Here is a 21,190-nt window from a genome sequence, read left to right as displayed (position 1 = left end):
AGACAGTTTTCTCTTTCAAGCATGTGGTACCACATGGAATAGACCGGGTTGTCAGGCTCAGCAGCAAGCACCTTTACCCAGCAAACTGTCATCAGCCCATCACAATTATCAGTTATAGGTTTATTCAGTGACAAGTGGAAAACAAGTTTCTCAGTGAAACCCTTCAACAAGGACTAGGGATGTAGCTCAGTTGGTAGAGTATTTGCCTAGCACACACAGCCTTGGTTTTACTGGTGTACCACGTAAAAATGCACCCTAATCCTAGCACTTGGGAGGTGGAGGCAAGAGAAGAGAAACTCAAGGTCACTCTCAGCTATACAAGAGAGCTTGAGGCCACCCTGGGTATATGAGATCCAGTTTCCAGGGAAGGAAAACAAAAAGAAAACAAACAAACAAATATCCCAAGGGTCTAGAGATGTGACTATGGTAGAAGCTTGCTAGCATTACAAGACCCTGAGCCAGTATCACCAAAACAAAAACATTCTTACACATACATTTTGATGAAATATCTTTATTTTTAAATATCATTTACCGTGTGTGTGTGTGTGTGTGTGTGTGTGTGTGTGTGTGTGTGTGTGTTTGTGTCCCAGTCCCATGCTACCTGTGTAGAGGACTAACAGATTCTGGAAGCTGGGTCTCTCCTTTTGCCTCAAGGGACCAGGAGATCAAACAAACTGAGGTCACCACACTTGGCAGAAAGTCTGTCAATCACTGAGCTGTCTCAGCCATTCTTAAGCTCTGAAGCTTTTTTCTTTTACAGAATTCCAAAATTGAGAATAAACAAATTTGATTCCAAATATTTGCCTGTTTTAAAGTGTGCTCCAATAGCATTCTGGCAAATTACTTATTCAACCGTTTCTTTAGGTCCTCAAGGTGTTCCATACCAACATCTTGCAATTCCAATACCATGCCTTTACATGAAGATGGATTAAATGAAACAGTCATTAGGCAACACAAATCTATCAGATCTCGCTGACATTTTTGTAACCCTTCTAGGAATTTTTTATACTTCAGAGGGTCCTTTCTTAACTGCTTCATTTCTGGCACGGAATACCCTATCATACTGGTAAGGATGTCATCTATAAAATCTACATCTAGGTATGCAGTACCGTCAGACACCTTTGCAGTCACACACCAAGAGCCACCAGAACTTGAGAGATTTCCAGTTAAAGTGACAATAAATGCTTTGACTTTCACAGTGGTAACTTCCTTTGGCTTTCTGGCCATTAGAACAGACAAATAGATAAAGGGTGGAGAATGTAAGTCCATGCCAATAGACAGACAAGTATTATTTTCAAATGATCTTGAAGAACAAGCCTGGAAAGGGAGGCCATTTTCTTTAGAAATTGGTGAACTCTTTTCTGATAGGCCCAGCTGTCTGTTTAATGTTTTATTACTTAAGCAATGTTCATCTGAGCTGTTGATGGTTTGTTGTGCTGCATCATCTGCTTCTGAAATGTTACTTTCATTTGTACAATCATGAGCTAAGAGTCTCTTATGATTGTCTCTAGTAGATGAACAGTCAAAAAATTTGTCTTCATGAATCATTAGTTCAGATAATATTTTTTCATCAAAATTGCTGTTTCCTTGTTTATGAATCAAAGCTGTGTGGTTTACACTACTAGGTTTATGTGAAGAGATCTCTACACATTTACCCGTGTTTTCCTTCAAAGTTAGTGGCTGTGATGCTTTTGTTTCCATCTGTTCTTTTTGGACAGTTTCTTCCAAAAGCAAGGCCTCTTCCAGTGAGAAGTCATCAAATTCTCCATCAGTGAAATGCATAGGCTGGTTTGGTGTTTTTTCCTTCGGCCTTGAAGAAATATTACATCCTGGCTCAAAGCTAGACTGATTTGTCAGAGTAGTATTTGAGGAACTGCCTGTGCTGAAACAGCTTCTTTCCATAGTCACATCATTATTTGCTGTAGGCTCTTCACTTTCATCAAGACTTGCCAAGAGTTCTTCATCCGAAGGCCCCGAAACAGCATCTAAACCCCCTGGAACTCTGGGCACACTGTGATTGGAAGGATTTGGAGTGACTGAAACTGTAGGATCAAGTTCACCAATTAATCTTGCAAGTACTTTTTCTTGGGCATATTCTTCTGAAAGACCATCTACCTCACCTCCTAACACCTTCACATTTTCTGGTTTCAGTAAGAGAACACCAAGACGGAACAAAATGTGTCCATGAACTAAAATTTTTGTACCTGGAGGAAGCCCACTATGGAGAGCTGGAATAGACTGATATTCCATCCCCTGAATTTCTGTGACACCATCAGTGAGCTGCAGCATTAGCATCCGTGAAGGCCTTACTTCCCATGGTTTTGGAGTACTCTGTGTTTCAGCTGAAACTAGATCATTGGTTGTATTCTTTCCCCTCAGCTTTTGTATCTGGGAATACGCAGGCTGACTTACATCAACCAAAGAATTGATCTGTAGAGCATAAAATCCATTCAGTTCTCCCTTTGGAATTTCTAAAATGTCATCAGGTAAGAGAGGATGTTCCAAGTCTCTCAGGTCAGTCAGAAGCCATTGCTCTAACACTTGTTTATTTATTTGTGCCTGACTCAAATTAGCACTATTATTTTCTTCTTGGATCCAGTTAACACAAGCTTCCAGCCACATCAGAGGCACCTTAACATGCCATGTTGCCAAAAGCCAGGTCTCAACTCTTGATACAGCACTAGCTACACTCATCTCTTTTCAGTAAGAGCATCCACATCCACCTGAAAACAAAAAGAAAGAGACCCAATATATTTAGTTACACTCACTTCTTTTAAATAAGAGCATATGTGTCCACTTGAAAACAACAAAAAAAGTGGGCACATTCACTGAAAACAAAAAGGAGGTTGATCCTTAAAGCTACATTCATTTGTTTAAATAAGTGTGTATGTCCACCTGAAAACAAAACAAAACAAAAAAGTGCTTCAATATACTTAAATACAGCACCAGTACTTCTCAAATACACAAACAGGCTGAATTACTACATCCTTGACACTTTTCTCTTTTCAGCATTAAAAACTTTTTGACTTCCTACCTGGCTGATACTCAAACCTTAGACTCAGATAATACAATGAAAAAGGCAAAAGTCTAAGAGCTAGCTCTGTCAGGGTGCCAGCATCATGACCTAACATCAACTCTTTAACTTCTCTACCTCAGGATTTTGATCAGCACCGCCATCTGCCTTACAAGGACTGCAGAAAGACTGATATGCATGAAAAAGTGTAAAGGTCAGACCTTTGCAAGACACTGGGCTACTACTATATCTTATTATTTTAATGAAATAGTAATCAGATTCTATTAATTTAAATTTTATTTCATGTCCACTAGTTTCTTTTGACATCTATAATTAACTTTATATTTTAGCTCTATTAAAATTTATTACTATGGTTGGCCACCTCACTCTGGGCTAATAGAGAGAAGTCTTGTTTACGTAAATATTCTCAACTGTGCTGTCAGGTATACTTAAATCTGATTTTTTTCAGTATAACAAAGCAACAGCAAAATACTAAAGACAAATCAATCATATATACACACACATACATATATATGTGTGTGTACGTATGTATGTATGTATGTATGTATGTATGTATGTATATATTCCTTCCAGAGAGAAAGGTACTGAAGAGGTACAACTTATTTAAAGGCTTAACATGTTCATAAGAAAACTTACCACTTAGCAGGCAGCCTGCGATCTACTAACAGGACTTCAAGCTGGATGGTCAGTAGAGTTCTCAAAGCCTCTTCTGCAGAGAAATGACCCTGAAACGTATGACGAGGAGCAGTGAGGATTCTAAAATGACACCACAGAAAGTCACTGGCCTATTCCCACGAGTACAAGAGTATGATGGTGGGGGCAATAAAGGTAAAAAGAATCAAGGCTATAAAAACAATATAGGCTAAAACTGGAAATTTAGCCAGGTGGTGGTGGCATATACCTAGCTCTAGGGAGTCAGAGGGAGCCTGATTTACCCAGCTAGTTCCAGGACAGCCAGGGTTAAAAATCAAGCTAGAAGATAAAAAGGTAATTAATGCAGTGTATGACAGAGCAGGTCAAAGGAAACTCTGGTACCAGATGACCTTTTTTTTTTTTTTTTGGTTTTTTGAGACAGGGTTTCTCTGTGTAGCCCTGGCTGTCCTGGAACTCACTCTGTAGACCAGGCTGGCCTCGAACTCAGAAATCCTCCTGTCTCTGCCTCCCAAGTGCTGGGATTAAAGGCGTGTGCCACCACTGCCCAGCCTTTTCTTTTGTTGTTGGAGCAGTGATGTAACCATGATATAACTTGGTTCTCTTTCCACTAGCTGGGTTCCAGGGATCAAAACTATGAGGTCAGGCTTGGTGGCAAGTGCCCTTCCTTACCCACCGGGCCAGCTTGAGGAAGGCAAGCACAGCAGATAGTGTAGCCTGGGACCCCACTTGGTCTTGGATAAGCATACCCTCTCCCTTGTAAAATTGTATTACCATAGTCATAGCAGATAGCAAAGGGTTAGCTAAGACACACAATTTCCCAATTGCTGATGAACAAACAACAGTCCCCTCAGTACAAGAAAAACAACTTGGAAAAAGAGACCTTTTAAGTTGGACATTAAGTTTACATACATCTTTTACTTTCTAGAACCAATATTAAAAGAAATAAAGACAAAAACAAGGTCTATCTGCAGCCTTGGGCTCAATCTCTAGGATTTAGGAGGAAAGGGGAGAGGGAGAAGGGAAGAGGAAAAAGAGAAAGACATCAGAATATTTATCTGAAAAAGCTTATCAATATTTTTGTATTTGAGGGGGTTTAAATGTTATCAAGCAAAAAATGTACATTATGTGCATGAAATAGAAGGCTGTGTAATTTTCAAAGATCTTTAAAAATTTTAAGTGTCTGTGTGGGGGTGGTGTACATGTGGGGGAGGGAAGAGCAGTGTATGCTTAGCCTGGGAACCATCCCTCCAGACCCCGAAGCTTTGTTTTGTTTGGTTGAGACAGGGCCTCTCTTATTATGCGGCTTTGGAACTCTCTCTGTAGACCAGACTGGTCTCCACTTGGAGACCTACCCGTGCCTGCCTCCCAAGTTCTGGGATTAAAAGAATATACCATCACACCCAGCTCTAATGTTTTTTAGGGACTATTTAATGACATGAAAATATATTTGTATTTTCTTAACATAATAGCAACATATAAAATTACAAAACTTAACCCTCACTGCTTTTATGGTAAGAAAAAATATTTTATTAACCTTTGCACCTGATAGGTTTGGCTAATAATACCTGTCTACATTCTAAAAGCTACTAAGAATAAAACAGAACAAAGTAGAAAAATTCTATTACTTACCACTAAGGTTTAGGCACATTTGGCTCAATGATTAATTTTCAATCACATTTAATTTTTTTTAATAAACTACCATCCCTAGATATTGTATGTGGCATCCAATCAATAGCTGAGATCTTAAATCAGTAACAAATATTTATATCCATTTTATGTTTCTATTATTTTCTTCTAAAAAATAAGCTGGGCCAGGAAATTGTTTAGCAAGTAAAGGTGCCTGCCACTAAATGTAATGAATAAGTCCACTCCTATGGTCCAACAGAGTAGAGGAGAGAACCACCTCCACAAAGTTGTCCTGTGGCTCCCACTCGCTTGTATAGCATGTGTGTACAGTCAGTCACACACACACACACACACACACACAGCCGGGCGGTGATGGCGCACGCCTTTAATCCCAGCACTTGGGAGGCAGAGGCAGGCAGCTTTCTGAGTTTGAGAGTTCGAGGCTAGCCTGGTCTACAGAGTGAGTTCCAGGACAGCCAGGGCTATACAGAAAAACCCTGTCTCAAAAAACCAAAAAAAAAGCCAGGGATAAAAAACCCACATTACTGTTGACAGGCTGGGCTAGCAGCACACTCCTTTAATCCCAGCACTTGGAAGGCAAAGGCAAGCAAATCTCAGAGTTTGAGGGCAGCCAGGGCTACAAAGAGAGACCCTGTCTTGAGGAAAAAAAATAAAAATAAAGATAAAATTCCATTTAGGAGTCTGCAACCCAGCTCTGTTCCATCACCTTGGATATGGTTTTTATCCTCAATATTCTTTGAAACATTTTTTTTTCATTATATATGCATGTGCGGAGGTTAGAGGTCAATTTGGGAGTAAGTTCTGCTCTTCCCCCATTCTGGAGATGAAATTTACACCATCAGGCTTGACCTTGGCGGCAAACACCTTCACTCACTGACCCATCTCACGAATCTGCTCTCTTGCCTTAGTTTTTGTTTCTTGAGACAGTTTGACTACGTAGCTCTGGCTGACCTGGAACTCAGATTCACGTCTCTGCCTCCCAGCTGCTACGATTAAAGGCATGAACCACCATAGCTTATTCTACTTTTCAAGGATCTCCTCATACACGAAACAAGAACTTATTCAAAGTACTGTAATAGGCATTAAATTGTCAGCACAAAGTGGCAAACAGGAGAGAACTTAGGGTATGGCGCCTATAGTATTTTAAATATTATCCCAGCTGGCTACTGAATTGTTGAAATTATATTAAATCCCACAGCTAAGTAATACTGGATCCAAACTGACACTAGAGCATTAGACTACACCATTTAACCATTAACTCCCGGTATACCCAGGAGCCACTAAACGAAGCCAACTGGCACAGGCTTTGTTGTGTCACCCAAATCCAGGGCCTCCACACTCAAGCGCTGTGCCACCGAGATACATGTCCAGTCTGAGGTTTTAATAATGAATTGAAAACTTCCAACTCCAAATAGAAAATGAAGGACGGACAAAAGATGGACTTTCTGACTATTCCAAGAGAAAAATCGACAGTGTGAGAGAAGAAAACAAACGGATGTAGCTGGGGGCACGAACGATCCCATCATGGAATCTAGAGGGAGCAACTTCTCGCTGGAATCTAGTCAAGACAACTGCTCTACAGTTTCCTATAGATTCTCACGTCTCATTAACTTACAAGAAAAAAAAAAAAAAAGAGACAGAGCTGTTAGCCGGGCGGTGGTGGCTTGGTTCACGCCATCATCCCAGCACTCGGGAGGCAGAGGCAGGCAGATCTCAGGAGAGAGATCCAGGCCAGCCAGGGCTACAGAGAGAAGCCCTGCCTCGGGGGAAAAAATGTGACGACAGAAATTCTAACTTTAGCTGGCCATGGGTGTGCTTGCCTTTAATCTCGGGCCTTGGGAGGGAGAAGCAGGCGGACCTTTTGAGAGACCCTCCGTCTCAAAACCCACCATATTAGAAATCTTGAGCCGGGGGTGGTGGCACACACCTTTAACGCCAGCACTTGAGAGGCAGAGGCAGGAGGTCTACACAACCCCGCGACATTCTGTCTCAAAACAAAACCACGCTCACTTCGTGCCTCAGCAAACCCTCCGTCCCCGGTCTCCTCTGTCAGGTAAGGAGAGGGTGGCTCGACTGCTACCTGACAGAGCCAGTTACAGGGAGCGGGGGCACTTGTGTTGGAGTCTTCCCAGGAAGGGGTAGGACAGGGTGCAACCGCTCAAACGCCTCGCTAACTAGAGACGGCCTCCACACACGGACATCTTGACGCCTCGGCCAGAGTTTGGGGCCGTGGAGGACTGCCGTGAGGGTGAGGAGGGAGGGGAGCACCCACAGTGAGCCTTCCCCTGGTGGGACGGCCATGGCGGGGCGGTGTGCCTGCGAGCTTTCTCGGGAGGGTCCCGAGGAGCGCCGCTGCCCGGACGCCTCCAGGGCGTTCCGTGGTCCGCACTGCACGGGCCCGACACGGAAGGGAGTCCCGGCTCCCTCAGACGCCGAGGGGCGCCGCTTCCAGACCTCCCCCGCCCTCCCCGCCCGGCGAGCCGTTAGCACAGCGGGTTTCCCGGGCGGCGCGGAGGGGCGCAGAGCCCGCAGCGCGGGGAGGGAGGGAGCGAGCGAGACGCGACGGTGAGCAGTGGAACCCGGGCCGAGCACCGACCTGGCCTTCCCGCCTCGGCTCGTGATCCCAGGGCCGCGCGCCCGAGAGGCCGCCGCTCGCCGCCCGGTGCTCTCCCTTTCCCGGTCCTAGGGTTTTCTTTTTTCCCTCTTTGACTTCTTCCCGCCCAATCCGCCGCGCACGGGTGTCCCTCCTCCAACCCGGAGAATTTCCCTCGGGGCTCGAAAATCCCCCCGCGGCCGCCCCCCTCCCGGCACACGTGAGCAGCCCGGCGAAGTCTCGCGAGAGGATTGTCACTATTTCCCCTCCCCCTCACTACAGAGTGCGCGAACGAGAAAGGAGGAGGGCGCTACAGGCGACAGCGCTGCAGACGCCATTATCCTCTGCTTCTCCGCTGCACGGACGTCGCCGTCGTGCTCATCTCCCACTCGATTGCGGCCTGTAGGTACCGTGGTGACTAGGGCTGCGGGGTGGCGAGTCCCGGGAGCCGGATTGGCGTCCCGGGATGGCAGCTTGGGCTATCCCCATGCCCGGGTTTTCTCAGGCCCGCGGCCTTACAGCCCAAAGGGAGTCGCCGGCGGAAGGCGGGGTTCTCGGCGCCGTAATTGACGCGGCCTTGGGCCAATCGCTTCGCCCTCGCACCACCGCCGAAGCCTGGGCAGCCAATGGGGCGCGACGCTGAGGTGGGAGGGGGCTTGTCCTCGTTCTCTGTCTAGCAGTGACCGACCGTCGGAGGCGGCGCGGCCGGGAGGCAACGGCGGACTCGCGCGGTGAGCAGGGCCGGGCGAGCCGCGCTTGGGGGAGCGGGGCCGGGCCCTCCCTCGGCTGTCGGGGCACGCTCGGGCCGGCCATGGTCCGCCGGGGAACGTTGCCCGGGCTCCCCTCCCCCACCGCCGCCATTTCCCCCCGAGCGTGCCTCTGCGGTTGGCGTGCCGGTGCTAGGTGGTTTCGGGGACCCGTAAGGAAAGGCCTGTGGGTTTGCGACGCGGGCGCCCCGTGTGGAGCGAGCGCCGGGGCGGCCGGTGGGCTCGCGGGTGTCGTGGGCCGCGGCGCCCCCGCCGCCCTCTTTGTCCCTCCGCGGCGTGAGCCTCCTCCCCCCGGCGGGGCGGGCTGCGCGGCGGGGCCGATGGGGAGGCCGCGGCTCCCGCGGCTGCTTTGTCTCGGGCGGTGGGGGAGGTGCGGGGGCCGGGCGCTCGCGAGCCCGCGTGCTGGGTGGGGGAGGGGGGTCTCGCGCGACTCCGCCTAGTCGCACGTAGTCGCCATTACGCGGGCCGCCATTTCCTGTCGGATCCGGGTGAGGAGAGGAGAGGCTCGGCGACTGTGGCTGGGCGCTTGCTTGCGGGCCGGGCCCGTGGGCGAGAGGACAGCGCGTGCGGTCGCTCGGCGGGCCTGTTAGTGCTGGCGGGTTCCGGGGACGGCGGCTACGGGGCGGGCGAGGGCTGGACTTGAGTGCGTAGACCCTGGTCTTCCTGTGCCCTGGGGCCTGGGCTTGAGCGGGGTGGCGGGTCTCGGCGTCTCGGGTCGTCCTCGGTGACAGACACTTGCAGCCGGCGTCCTGGAATAGGAGAAGGCGTGAATGCGATACCTTGACTTGAGGATCCTGTGCTAGTCGTTGGTTTGGTAGGACCACAAGTTGACTGGACCAGTTGTGACGCTTTGCATGCAGTCTTGAGAGTTGAATTAGAGGCGAAATTGTTGGGAGACAGCCCTTTTAACATGAAATAATGGTGTTGGTGGTTAAAGGTTCCGACACCATTAACATCTGCTTTGCTGGTTAGTGGTGGTCGTTTCAATCTGGTCCCTTAATCAGAATTTTAGGTTTCTCTGTCTGAAAGTTTAATGTAGCTTGTATATGTTTTTTTTTTTTTGTAAGGTTGGCAGATTTCATTGATTAGTGTTGTCAGTTACGACTAAAGGGTGGTGGGGATTACTACCAGTCTACTATCTACTAGCACACTAGTTTTGTGATAGACGTGGTCTTTTCAAGAATTAGTCTTGTGAAAAAAGGTCGGCTGGCTTTTCCGTTGTAACAAAATGAAGCAAGTTGCTGAGGGCAAGGACGGAATTACTGATATTCCCCCTCCCAGGGAAAAAGGCTCTGGTGGTGGAGGTGGCTAGGCTGTTTTGTTTTATTGAGACAGTTTAAATAGTTGAAAAGAAATCCATTACACCTCTCCTCGGTTTTTTATATTTAACAGTTCATTTTTAGGAATATTTTCGTTTCCTCAAATCCTTCAACCTGATATTAGTATTAAGTAATGACAAGAAAAGGAAAACTGGTTTATTTTGGTTTTTATAGCTTACTGAAGCACTAGGATGTCACTTATGCTCTGCAAGGGTGTTCTTGTATGCTTGAAATGGAATCTTTTTTTTTTTTTAAGAATTTAAGCAAAATAGTGTTTGCTTTCTGATAAGCCAAACATACTTGCTAGCTTCTTTATTTTTCAACAGATTGGTGGATTCATTTAATTCAAGAAAATGGAGACTGAACAGCCAGAAGAAACCTTCCCCAACACCGAAACCAATGGTGAATTTGGTGAGAAGATATTTTAATTATAACCAATTATATATTTTCTGATCCATCACTTTCATCATCAAATGTTTTTGTGTTCTGTTTTCCTCCTTCATGTTTTATTTTTGTAGTCTTGAGTTTATATCTGTTAACTTCTTGTTTTTTATGAAAAGTAGCCTTTTCTTTCACAGGTAAAAACCAGTACAGTTTTTCAACCCACTATTTTAATCCTTTGAAATATTTATTAAAATAAGATCTTTGTTAGGAAGGGAGACAAAGGCAGGGGCTTAAAATGTGGTTTCAATTACTCTTTCTTCGGATATTTCTAATTTAAAATTTAAACTTTTTAATTTCTAGGTAAACGCCCTGCAGAAGATATGGAAGAGGAACAAGCCTTTAAAAGATCTAGAAATACTGATGAGATGGTTGAATTGCGCATTTTGCTTCAGAGCAAGGTATAAGCTTTTTTCCTTTAAGTTTTGGAGGTTAGTTAGTAGTCAAATAGAAATTGACAATTTTTCACTTGAGCTCTGCTTTGACTCTGAAAGGCTTTCAGAGCTTTGAATAAAAGTTTTCTAGAGAGCTCATTTGTGTTGAGACCTCTCATAGGTGAGGCTGGCCTTGTACACTTGATTCTCTACCTTTGAGTTCTGGGATTATGGGTGTGCACTATAACATTTAGCTGATGTAGTTCTTAATGATAAGCAGACTTCAAAATTTCAGGTAGTGCTGAAATTTTGATGGTGAAAGCCCTGTTTATTACCAGGGTCCACCACATACCAAGCTAGAAAAATGAGTGGCGTTACTTAAGTTTACCAAGTCATAATATAAAAGTAGTTGCTGCTTAGATTCTATTTGGGTTTTTTTGTTTTTGTTTTTTACAAGAGGGCACTTGTAATCTACACTTTCTAGGAATTTTCTATTCATGCCTGGTGTTCTAAGTATTCCAAAGACCTATTGTAAAACTACTCATCCTGATTTTTCTTAAGATCTTCAGTGCTGTGCAAACTTTGTTAAAGTTAAGAATGTAGCTTAAAAATACTAATTTTCTAAATGTAAAATAATTTGTCTATTCCAGAATGCTGGGGCAGTGATTGGAAAAGGAGGCAAGAATATTAAGGCTCTTCGTACAGACGTAAGTATTAAACTACTGAACAAGCAAATTCATTGTATGTTTCTAGAATTTTAAGGGTTCTCATCTTAGAAATCACTGACTAGCTGTAAACCATTCGTAACAATTAATGGTTATATAGATGATTTTTGCTTTTTTTTTTTTAACCCTGCTTTAAGGTGGAACATACCTAATTAAATCTTTTCATATTTTAATAAAACCCTTCAAATTAATTCACTTCAAATAAAACACCTTAATTAGGAATAGAGACAAAGTATAAAAACCCTTAATTGTACCATTCATTCCTCTTGTGTATGTGTAAGAGGGATTCCGTCATTTCTGAAAGCCGTTGACAATGGCTGATTAAAAACTCTTTATTTCCGATTTTAAAAAATTTCATCTGTTCCACAGTTTGCAACATGGAGCTAATGTTGACTGATTAAATTTGGGTAATGAATAGATTAATCTTGGCAATCAGAACTGTTTGCCTAGGATTTGAGTCTTCATAATTTATAGTGGGTTGACTCTTGTGATTAGACACATATTTAAATGTTGGCAGCACCAGAAGTGTGTGTGTATTTCTAGAACTTGACTACACCAAAATTTGTTTGTTTTCCCCCCTCATACTATGCACATTTCTTAATGTTTATCTTGGTAATATTGAAGCAAATACCTTTGTTGAGTACCTAACAGTATTTCATTTCTCTCGGTAACAGATCCTTGTGTTTCTCTTGATTACTATAAACTTTAGATTTTGTTGTAGTTTTTACAAATCTGCTTATAAGATATAGGAATGTGTTTTACACCTCATGAAACCAAATCAGTCTTATTAGTTGGGGGTTTGGTGTGGGAATTTTTGTTTTGTCTTTGAACCTCTTTCCTCTTAATCCAGATGTTCTGTATAATTATCTGGGTTATTTCCCCATTTTCCTCAAGAATTTCAGTAAACTTTTGAGTCATGACAGGTTTTGTGTCTACCCTCACGAGCCAGCCTGCTACTGAAACATTAAAAAAAAAAAAACTAGAACCATCATTTAAGGTCCTTAACTGTTAAGCCACGGTCAGGTATAGAGAAGTCCATTATTGTGTTAGTCTTCAGAACAACTTAAGCTTGTTTCATTGAGAGTATTGAGTATAGTTTGTATTAAATTAAAATTTATTGCTTTTCCCCCTTTTCCCTCTCCTTGTTTTTTTGGCCATATATCTCCGTTGCCCATGTACTGGATCGACTTACCCCTGCGTTGCCCACCATGACGTTGGCCCATCCGCCCCTGAACGCCCATGTGAAAACCCTGGTTGGCTATGCCCAAAAATGTGCTCGTTGCCAAACGGGTACAATACTTGACAACTTCTGATTGAATGCCCATGCCCAATGCCAACATCCACGAACGCCAATGACCAATGCAGTACAATGCCAGTGTTTCAGTCCCAGACAGCAGTGGCCCCGAGCGGTATGTCCCAACAGTTTATGCCTCACTGCCTGATTAGAAAGAGAGAAATGTATTTTATTACCTGCCTTTTATATACTTAAATAGTATCCCCTTTAGACGGTGTATTGTTTTTCAAGTTTCTGTCTTATTTTCCCCATTAAGTCCTTTTGTCACTGAACTTTTACCGTGAGTTGCCCACCCAAACGATCCACTAATTTTATTTGGATGGAAGGAGCACAGCTTCAAGTGTTGCATATTTGCTGCATTGTAAATCAGACTGTTACCCAGATAGTCTCTCGCTCTGTCTTTGTGGCCCACCTTGCTTCCCAACATTGTCTGTTCATAATTTTTTCTGATGAAACGCTAACTGGTTCACTTTCCTTCACTTCTCATTTGTACTGTCTGTGTTGTGTCCTGCATTTGTATTTGTTTTCTTGCAGAGCCCATTAAGTAGTCTAATTTCTAACTGGTCTCCATAACCTTACTCCAGATACAATGTTCACCACTTGCATAGTCCCTCAATTTACCCAAGAGAAAGTGTGCCAGTATTACCATAACAAGCGAGGGTGTCCTTAACTTGGTGGCGGGGAACATGAGAATTCAACTCTGCTTCAATTCTGGTCGATTATTGCCACTTAATCTGAGCCCTTCCAGCAGCCCATTCTCTCTGTCTCTCTCAAAGTCTCCTAATAATGTTATGTCTGTATTGGGCATCAAATAAAATGCATGTGTAAAATTCATAAATAGGCTACCTTAAATGGGGACTATTAAGTAATTATGATGTTACTTCTCTAAAAGTTTGTATGACTACTGATGACAAAACTCATTTTTCTTTTCCACCTTTTTTGTATTATGTGATGTTTGGCAGCATACTGAGTATCAGTGCCGATATTGAGACGATTGGAGAAATTCTGAAGAAAATCATCCCTACCTTGGAAGAGGTAGGTTTCTTTTAAAAAAAAAATTTTTTGGCAAGATAAGGGACAGTGTTTAAAGTTTTATTGAGGTGAACTGTGGGAGGAGAGAAAAAATGGTTTTGTGGCAGCATAATGTATTATTTGTGTTTAAAATTTAGGCTGGCCATTCCTGGAGTAGTAAATAGGAACTATTAGATCCTACATCGGAGTCTGTTTTCTTAAAGTTTGAGGAAGAAACAGGGCAATTAAGGAGGATTAAGGTTTTACTTTTAATAGGAAGAAAGTTTGTAGTTCTGTTCCAGGTTACTTCCATCTCAAGGCAGTTGTAGCTACAGGAGCTTGTCAGTAATGTTTCTGTAGACAGGAAGAGGCATGGGCCTGTCAGTGCTGCTGGTTTGGCTCATTTTCTTATTGACATTAAAAGTCTAATCGTTTACTGGGTGTATGGAGAAAGGATTTTATTGTTAAGCTGTTTTTGTATTACATAGATTTTAAAATAATGTTGTAGTAGCTTTACCAATATATGCGACAATAGCCTGATCACGCTACGCTAGACACTTAACCTATTATTCTTATTTTTCTACTTTCAGGGCCTGCAGTTGCCATCACCCACTGCAACCAGCCAGCTCCCGCTCGAATCTGATGCTGTGGAATGCTTAAATGTATGTCATAGTGCCATTGAACCCCACTGAAGTATGGAGCCTGGCCCATAGGATCGATTTTCTTTTTAACATAGTGTGCTTTTCCCATCTCAATAGAAAAAGGCTTAAAATATGATATATGAATGGTCTTACAACTCACTGTTGACCCTGCTCCATGCTGCAGTGGGAATTAACTACATTTGCAAAGTGCTTTGCAGTCATTTTTATTCTGGTGTTATTTGAATGTTAATAATTGTGTGGTAACAGCGACATGCTAAGTGGCTGCAGTGTGGGTATGGTGTTGCAGGACCTGAAAATACAATAGTTTTTTAAGGTGGTGCAGATTGTCCATTTTGGGCCTGGCTATTGAGGATAATAAGCACATAACTGGTAAAGTTATTGAGATATAAATTCAGGTTGCTCACTGCAACAGTGCATCACGTGCTTAAGCATAAGCTGAGACAGTGTTGGGAAAATAATTGCGAGGGAGTAAAATTGTGTATTTCCCCCTCTACAGTACCAGCATTATAAAGGAAGTGACTTTGACTGCGAGTTGAGACTGTTGATTCATCAGAGTCTGGCAGGAGGAATTATTGGTGTTAAAGGTGCTAAAATCAAAGAACTTCGAGAAGTAAGGAATTACTTTGTTGTGTCTTGTTCCTTCCGGATTCAATAGTTGTTCATACAGAGTTGGATTTGTGGGTTACTCCCTAAGATGCCTCATTGCTGTTTAGTTGGGTCTTTAAAGTAGCAAAACCAAGTGTTGTTAAATGTATGCCATTTCTAGCTCCTGTGTAGTTGGCTACATTCTATATTGGGAGTAATTGGGTTCAAATGTCTGAAGCTAGATGTGCTAACTTCGAATGGGTTTTCTTTTTGTGAATGTGTCACAGAACACTCAGACAACAATCAAGCTTTTCCAGGAGTGTTGCCCTCATTCTACTGACAGAGTCGTTCTTATTGGAGGAAAGCCTGATAGGGTTGTAGAATGCATCAAGATCATCCTTGACCTTATATCTGAGGTATCTTTGGGATATTTTTGTTTGCATTCAATTTCATCAAACTATCAGAAGTAAGGCAGTATTCACACCATTAGTTTTGACATCTCCCTGCAAGTTTTATATCGCCTCCTTTAATATCGTGCCTTTGGTCCTTACTTACTCAAAGCTCCCTATAATGCCACGTTTCCACTTATTACAGAAACATCTGGGGTAATGGTCCTTCCCTCTCCCACCCACATCCCTATCTCCTCCTCACCCTCCAGCCCCCCCCCCCCCCCCGCCCCGTCAGTATTGTAGAAATCCCATCATTATTGCTTCATTCTGTCCCTACCTCTATTACCTTTTGAGATAATAATGGTTGAGGTGGGTTGATTGATAGGACCAGCCCTGTTTTTCTTCAGGCTTTAAAGTGCTATATTTCTGTTTTTAGTCTCCCATCAAAGGACGCGCACAACCTTATGATCCCAACTTTTATGATGAAACCTATGATTATGGTGGTTTTACAATGATGTTCGATGACCGCCGAGGACGGCCTGTAGGATTTCCCATGCGTGGAAGAGGTGGTTTTGACAGAATGCCTCCTGGCCGGGGTGGTCGGCCCATGCCTCCTTCTAGAAGAGATTATGATGATATGAGCCCTCGTCGAGGACCTCCACCACCACCTCCTGGTCGGGGTGGCCGGGGTGGCAGCCGTGCCCGGAATCTCCCTCTTCCTCCTCCGCCACCACCCAGAGGGGGGTAAGTTTCTACCCAAACATTAACATTAAGAGGCTGCACTTAACAGTCGGGGAGGTGATTTTAATTTGACCATGTAAACATTACAGCATGTTATCATTGCAGAGATCTAATGGCTTATGACAGAAGAGGAAGGCCTGGAGACCGCTATGATGGCATGGTAAGGATTTTGATTTATAAGAGCCTTGTGTGTTTTAAGAGACCTTATAACCAAACATTGGTGCAAGATTATATAATTAAGAACTTTTTTTAAATTGAAATTCTTTACACAGCCATCTCAATTTGGTGTTTATGTAATACAGGTTGGGTTCAGTGCTGATGAGACTTGGGACTCCGCAATTGACACATGGAGCCCATCAGAATGGCAGATGGCTTATGAACCACAGGTTGAGTATCAATAATGTTAATAATGTATATGATCGATAATTTACCTTGCCTGTCCATAATAATTGGTCTCCCCTCCCTACCCCCGTAATTTCTTGATTCAATTTATTTCCTGGATAAACTGGGTATGAGTGGTATGGGAGGGCTTTGATTTTTTTCAAAGCTCCAGGATATTTTAGAAACATTAAAATAAGTAATTTTTTTTCTTTTTTTTCCTAGGGTGGTTCTGGATATGGTAAGTTTTTTTCTTTGTGAACTCAAACATAATTTCATTCTTATTTTTACATGAACTTGCTGCTCATCATTTAAATCAGATTATTCTTATGCAGGGGGTCGTGGCTCATACGGTGATCTTGGCGGACCTATTATCACTACACAAGTAACTATTCCCAAAGATGTGAGTATTTTTAGTTCGGAGTATTTTTAATTCGGGGAATTTACTTATTTGTAGTGGTTGCTGCTTCTGTAAATTCAACAATGACTCTCAATTTAGGATTGAGATAATGTTTAAGAACTTAATGAGGGAGTTGAATCTTACATCACATGATACTTAGTGACGTCAATAAAAATAAGACAGTTTGGGGTTCTTAAAATATACATAATGTAAAATTTAGTTCCGGAACTTAAGAGTGCCATTCTAAATAAATTTCTATAAAGTTACTATTTTAAGTCATTGATAAAAGGGAATAAGATTTCTTTAAAGTCATCATAAACACTGTATTTAAATCTTTTCAGTTGGCTGGATCTATTATTGGCAAAGGTGGCCAGCGGATTAAACAAATTCGTCATGAGTCTGGAGCATCAATCAAAATCGATGAACCTTTAGAAGGATCTGAAGATCGGATCATTACCATTACAGGAACACAGGACCAGATACAGAACGCACAGTATTTGCTGCAGAACAGGTCAGTTGACCCTTAGCTTTGTGTTAGTGTATACATACTAAAACCTTTAAAAAGCTTTTCTTCCCAATTGAGTTTTCTTTTAGAAACCATGGTGTTTCCGTCATTTGGGGATCTAACTTCTAAATATTCTAATTAATAGCTCTGCCTTAATTTTCTTCTGTTTTCTTACTAAAATGAAGACATTCAATACTAATCTTGCTGGAAGAAGCCTTAACCAAGCAAACTTCTCATTTCTCTGGTGAAAACTGCTGCCAAAACCACCACTTGTAATAAATTATACAAAGCCTGTAGAAAATGTAGAAGAGTCATTGGATGTTGGCCTAGTTCTGTGTGGAAGACTAGTGATTTTGTTGTTTTTAGATAACTAAAACGACAACAAATCACAGTCTGCCATATGGCACAGGCCACCTCTACAGGACAGATAATGATGGTGCTGTAAAACGCAGCATTTCACACCTTCCTCACGCTTCTTTGTCTTTTCTACCAAGTATTAACAGCTTCTAGTTTCATTTTCTTAACCCTGCATTACTACTGTCTATTAACATTTTCTTGAGTTTTACATTGCTTTAATTTATAGTTGCTATTGCTCTATAAAAGTTCTTCTAATTATAATGGACATGTTTGTCATTTTAATTTATCATTGAAATTGTCTTAATGTTGACTGAGATGTTTTGAACAAAAATTCTAATTCGTACTTTTTTTTTCTTTTCTTTTATAGTGTGAAGCAGTATGCAGATGTTGAAGGATTCTAATGCAAGATATTTTTTCTTTTTTATAGTGTGAAGCAGTATTCTGGAAAGTTTTTCTAAGACTAGTGAAGAACTGAAGGAGTCCTGCATCTTTTTTTTTTATCTGCTTCTGTTTAAAAAGCCAACATTCCTCTGCTTCATAGGTGTTCTGCATTTGAGGTGTAGTGAAATCTTTGCTGTTCACCAGATGTAATGTTTTAGTTCCTTACAAACAGGGTTGGGGGGAGGGCATGCAAAAACTAACATTGAAATTTTGAAACAGCAGCAGAGTGAGTGACTTTTATTTTTTGTTCATTGTTGGTGGTTTTAAAAAAAATTCCCCCCGTGTAATTATTGTGAACACCTTGCTTTGTGGTCACTGTAACATTGGGGGGGTGGGACAGGGAGGAAAGTAAATAGTCCACATGTCCCTGGCATTTGTTCAGAGCAGTGTGCAGAATGTAATGCTCTTTTGTAAGAAACGTTTTATGATTTTTAAAATAAATTTAGTGAATCTATTTTTGGTGGTCTTTTTTTTTTTTTAAAGACAATTTCAAATGGTGGTTGGATTGTCCAGCCCACCCCTAAACTAAACACTAAGTCTGATTGTCAGCAGCTCCTCTGTTGGATATAAGTGCACCTCTCAGATAGAGACAAAGTACATTGGCAGAGTCAGTTTGGGTGATTTCTTAATGGTTGGAAAGACTTGGCTTGATAAATTTCCATCACATATTCATGCTTATAATAAGCTTGGGATTTTGTTTGTTTTTGCAAATGTTTGCCACTACTTTTCAACAGTTTTCTGTTAGTCGTGGAGAACTGCAGTGGGGAGCAATACTACAAGAGTTAAGCATCTTAAGTATATGCCAGAAGCCTGACAGCCAGTGAGCTTTATTAACCAGAATAACACGTGGTTACGGAAGTGGCTGATGCTGAATAAATCCTGGTTATTTTTGTTAGATAATTTCTCACCTATAAACTTAAAGCTGTCAACCTGCTAGCGTCTTGTTAGTTGAACTTTGTAAAAATATATATATATACTTGTTTTTCCATTGTATGCACAATGAAAGAAAAAAGATGTACCATTTCTCTGTTGTGTGTTGAATTATGTAGGAAATGTTTGTGAACGATTCAAAAAAAATGGAAAAAGTTCCTGTGGATGTTTTGTGTAGTAACTTGGCATCTGTATTGATAGTTCAAAATCCACATCTAAATAAAACTTCCATGATGTTAGTTTTGACGTGTGCCCAATTTGAAAAGGGGTTGATTGATACATGTAAAGTCTGTTGAAGTGTTCCTCTTGTAAGGAAATACAGTAATCTTAAATTATATGGGTTTTTTGTGTGAAATGTTTTTCTAGCACTTAGACATAGAGTCTGGTTGAGAAAATTCCTAAGTCTAGTACATAGAAAATTTAGGCATTAAGACAGCCTGCTGGTACCTGTTAGTATCAGTGCTAAATCATTTTGAGTCATTATACAAATGTAATTTATTTTCTGTATTGGAGTGCAGTGAGCTATTAGCTGGTTCATATATATTCTCAGAATTACCTGCCTTCAGCTCCAATGAGGTGGAGTCGTGAATATAATGCTTTTCAGTTTGGTGTAAGAAATGAGCAGGTTTGTCTTAACCCATGCTAAGTAAGTATTGCATCCCAAAGGCTTTAGAGGGAATGGTGACATCCCAAAAGGAGAATGAATACAAATTGCTAGTCTTACTAGAAGGAAGCATCCCTTGAACTGCATTTCTATGCTTTCCCAAAGTCACTGAAAGTACACAAGTTATGCTTTCAGATTTACTTCAACATATAACACCTGGGTGTTTTGGAGAGTGACATTCATTGAAAAGGATAGGCTTTTTATTTAAACTAGGAAGTTCATAGGGTTAAAGGAGTGGCTTAATTGATGAGTGCTTAGGGTCTTCAGATTCAGTCCCCAATAGGAGGAAGGATTGTCCATACCTATAACCCCAAGGACTTCAAAGGCAGATAGGTCACTGAAGGTTTAGGTCAGCCAAGGATATGTAGCAAGTCTTGAGAAGGAAGGGAAGTGGAGATGAATACAATCATTAAAATGTAATAACAAAGCAATTGTTATGATAAAGAATTTGTGTATGTCTGTGAGACACATGGAGTGTGGAGGCCAAAGATCTTCCTTATTTGCTTCTCCACTTTGAAACTGCTTGCTCACCAGTTGGCTAGACTAACTGTCCAGTAAGTATCCGGTATCTCACTTTCTGCCTTGAGCATAGATTGCAGGCTCATTCTGCACCTTCCTTTATTGGGTGCTAGGAACTCTTAACTCAGTTGTACCACAAGTACTTCTTGCCAACGATTTAGCCTCTCAAGAATACTAATAGGGCTTTTTGAAAGTCTAAACATCTACCAAAATGTTGATTTTTCTAAAAACAGTGAAATTCTAAGTTTCACTGTATTTATTTTTGTGGGTACATGTGTGCCATTTGCACATGGTGGTCAGAACTATGTATAAACGCACACATGTACCCACAAAAATAGGAAGGAAGACTTACTGGAAGTCCCGTGGATGAATCTGAGAGTCATGATAGGCACCTTTTAACCCATGAGCTGTCTCTATGGTCCCCAGTCAACTTTTTATGTGTTCTTTAAAGATAGGCTAGCTGTGTACCACAGCTCACCAGCCTCCTTGACTGGCCTTCAACCTATAATCCTCAGCCTCTTGAATGCAGAGAATACAATTTTGTCCACACCAAGTCTGCCACAGTTATGTGATAATACAGAGTTATTAGAAAGCAATATTGCAGTGGTTCTCAAATTGCATTATTAGAACCAACAAAAAGGTGCTGGTTAATCAGATCCAGGCTAGCTGTCACTTGTCACACAAGCCTTTGAACCTGAGTTCAGTCCCCAAGAACCCACAAAGTTGTCCTCTGATCTCCACTTGAAATGATCAGAGCGCC

The 21,190-nt window shown here is 42.1% G+C and overlaps 3 protein-coding genes across 6 annotated transcripts; 1 reads left to right on the top strand and 2 right to left on the bottom strand.

Moving 5' to 3' along the window:
- Positions 1–495: 495 nt before the first annotated feature.
- Rmi1 (RecQ mediated genome instability 1) lies at positions 496–7,971 on the bottom strand. The gene is made up of 3 exons (XM_028771955.1): positions 7,932–7,971; positions 3,671–3,759; positions 496–2,723 (listed from the first exon to the last, which is right to left on the bottom strand). The coding sequence occupies exon 3, from the start codon at positions 2,692–2,694 to the stop codon at positions 841–843; it is 1,854 nt and encodes a 617-aa protein (XP_028627788.1). The 5' UTR covers positions 2,695–2,723; positions 3,671–3,759; positions 7,932–7,971; the 3' UTR covers positions 496–840.
- A 239-nt stretch (positions 7,972–8,210) lies between these two features.
- On the top strand, positions 8,211–19,582 carry Hnrnpk (heterogeneous nuclear ribonucleoprotein K). Of its 4 annotated transcripts, none has more exons than XM_028771958.1 (16): positions 8,211–8,330; positions 10,341–10,425; positions 10,759–10,856; positions 11,480–11,536; positions 12,920–12,963; positions 13,811–13,883; positions 14,450–14,521; positions 15,018–15,131; positions 15,394–15,522; positions 15,932–16,239; positions 16,342–16,396; positions 16,539–16,622; positions 16,840–16,855; positions 16,935–17,017; positions 17,356–17,525; positions 18,304–19,582. In XM_028771958.1, the coding sequence occupies exons 2-16, from the start codon at positions 10,368–10,370 to the stop codon at positions 18,332–18,334; spliced, it is 1,392 nt and encodes a 463-aa protein (XP_028627791.1). In that variant the 5' UTR covers positions 8,211–8,330; positions 10,341–10,367; the 3' UTR covers positions 18,335–19,582. The 4 variants fall into 4 exon arrangements, with proteins under 4 accessions (XP_028627791.1, XP_028627789.1, XP_028627790.1 ...); XM_028771956.1 differs by having other exon boundaries at positions 18,244–19,582; XM_028771957.1 differs by lacking the exon at positions 8,211–8,330 and adding an exon at positions 8,554–8,659 and having other exon boundaries at positions 18,244–19,582.
- Positions 8,602–9,651, bottom strand: LOC114624869 (basic salivary proline-rich protein 2-like). The gene is made up of 2 exons (XM_028771986.1): positions 9,643–9,651; positions 8,602–9,444 (listed from the first exon to the last, which is right to left on the bottom strand). The coding sequence occupies exons 1-2, from the start codon at positions 9,649–9,651 to the stop codon at positions 8,602–8,604; spliced, it is 852 nt and encodes a 283-aa protein (XP_028627819.1).
- Positions 19,583–21,190: the final 1,608 nt, after the last annotated feature.

This window comes from Grammomys surdaster, unplaced genomic scaffold, assembly GCF_004785775.1.
Source record: "Grammomys surdaster isolate TR1022 unplaced genomic scaffold, NIH_TR_1.0 211, whole genome shotgun sequence".
In the NCBI taxonomy this organism is placed as follows: Eukaryota; Metazoa; Chordata; class Mammalia; order Rodentia; family Muridae; genus Grammomys; species Grammomys surdaster.
This window is presented reverse-complemented; position numbering and strand designations above follow the sequence as displayed.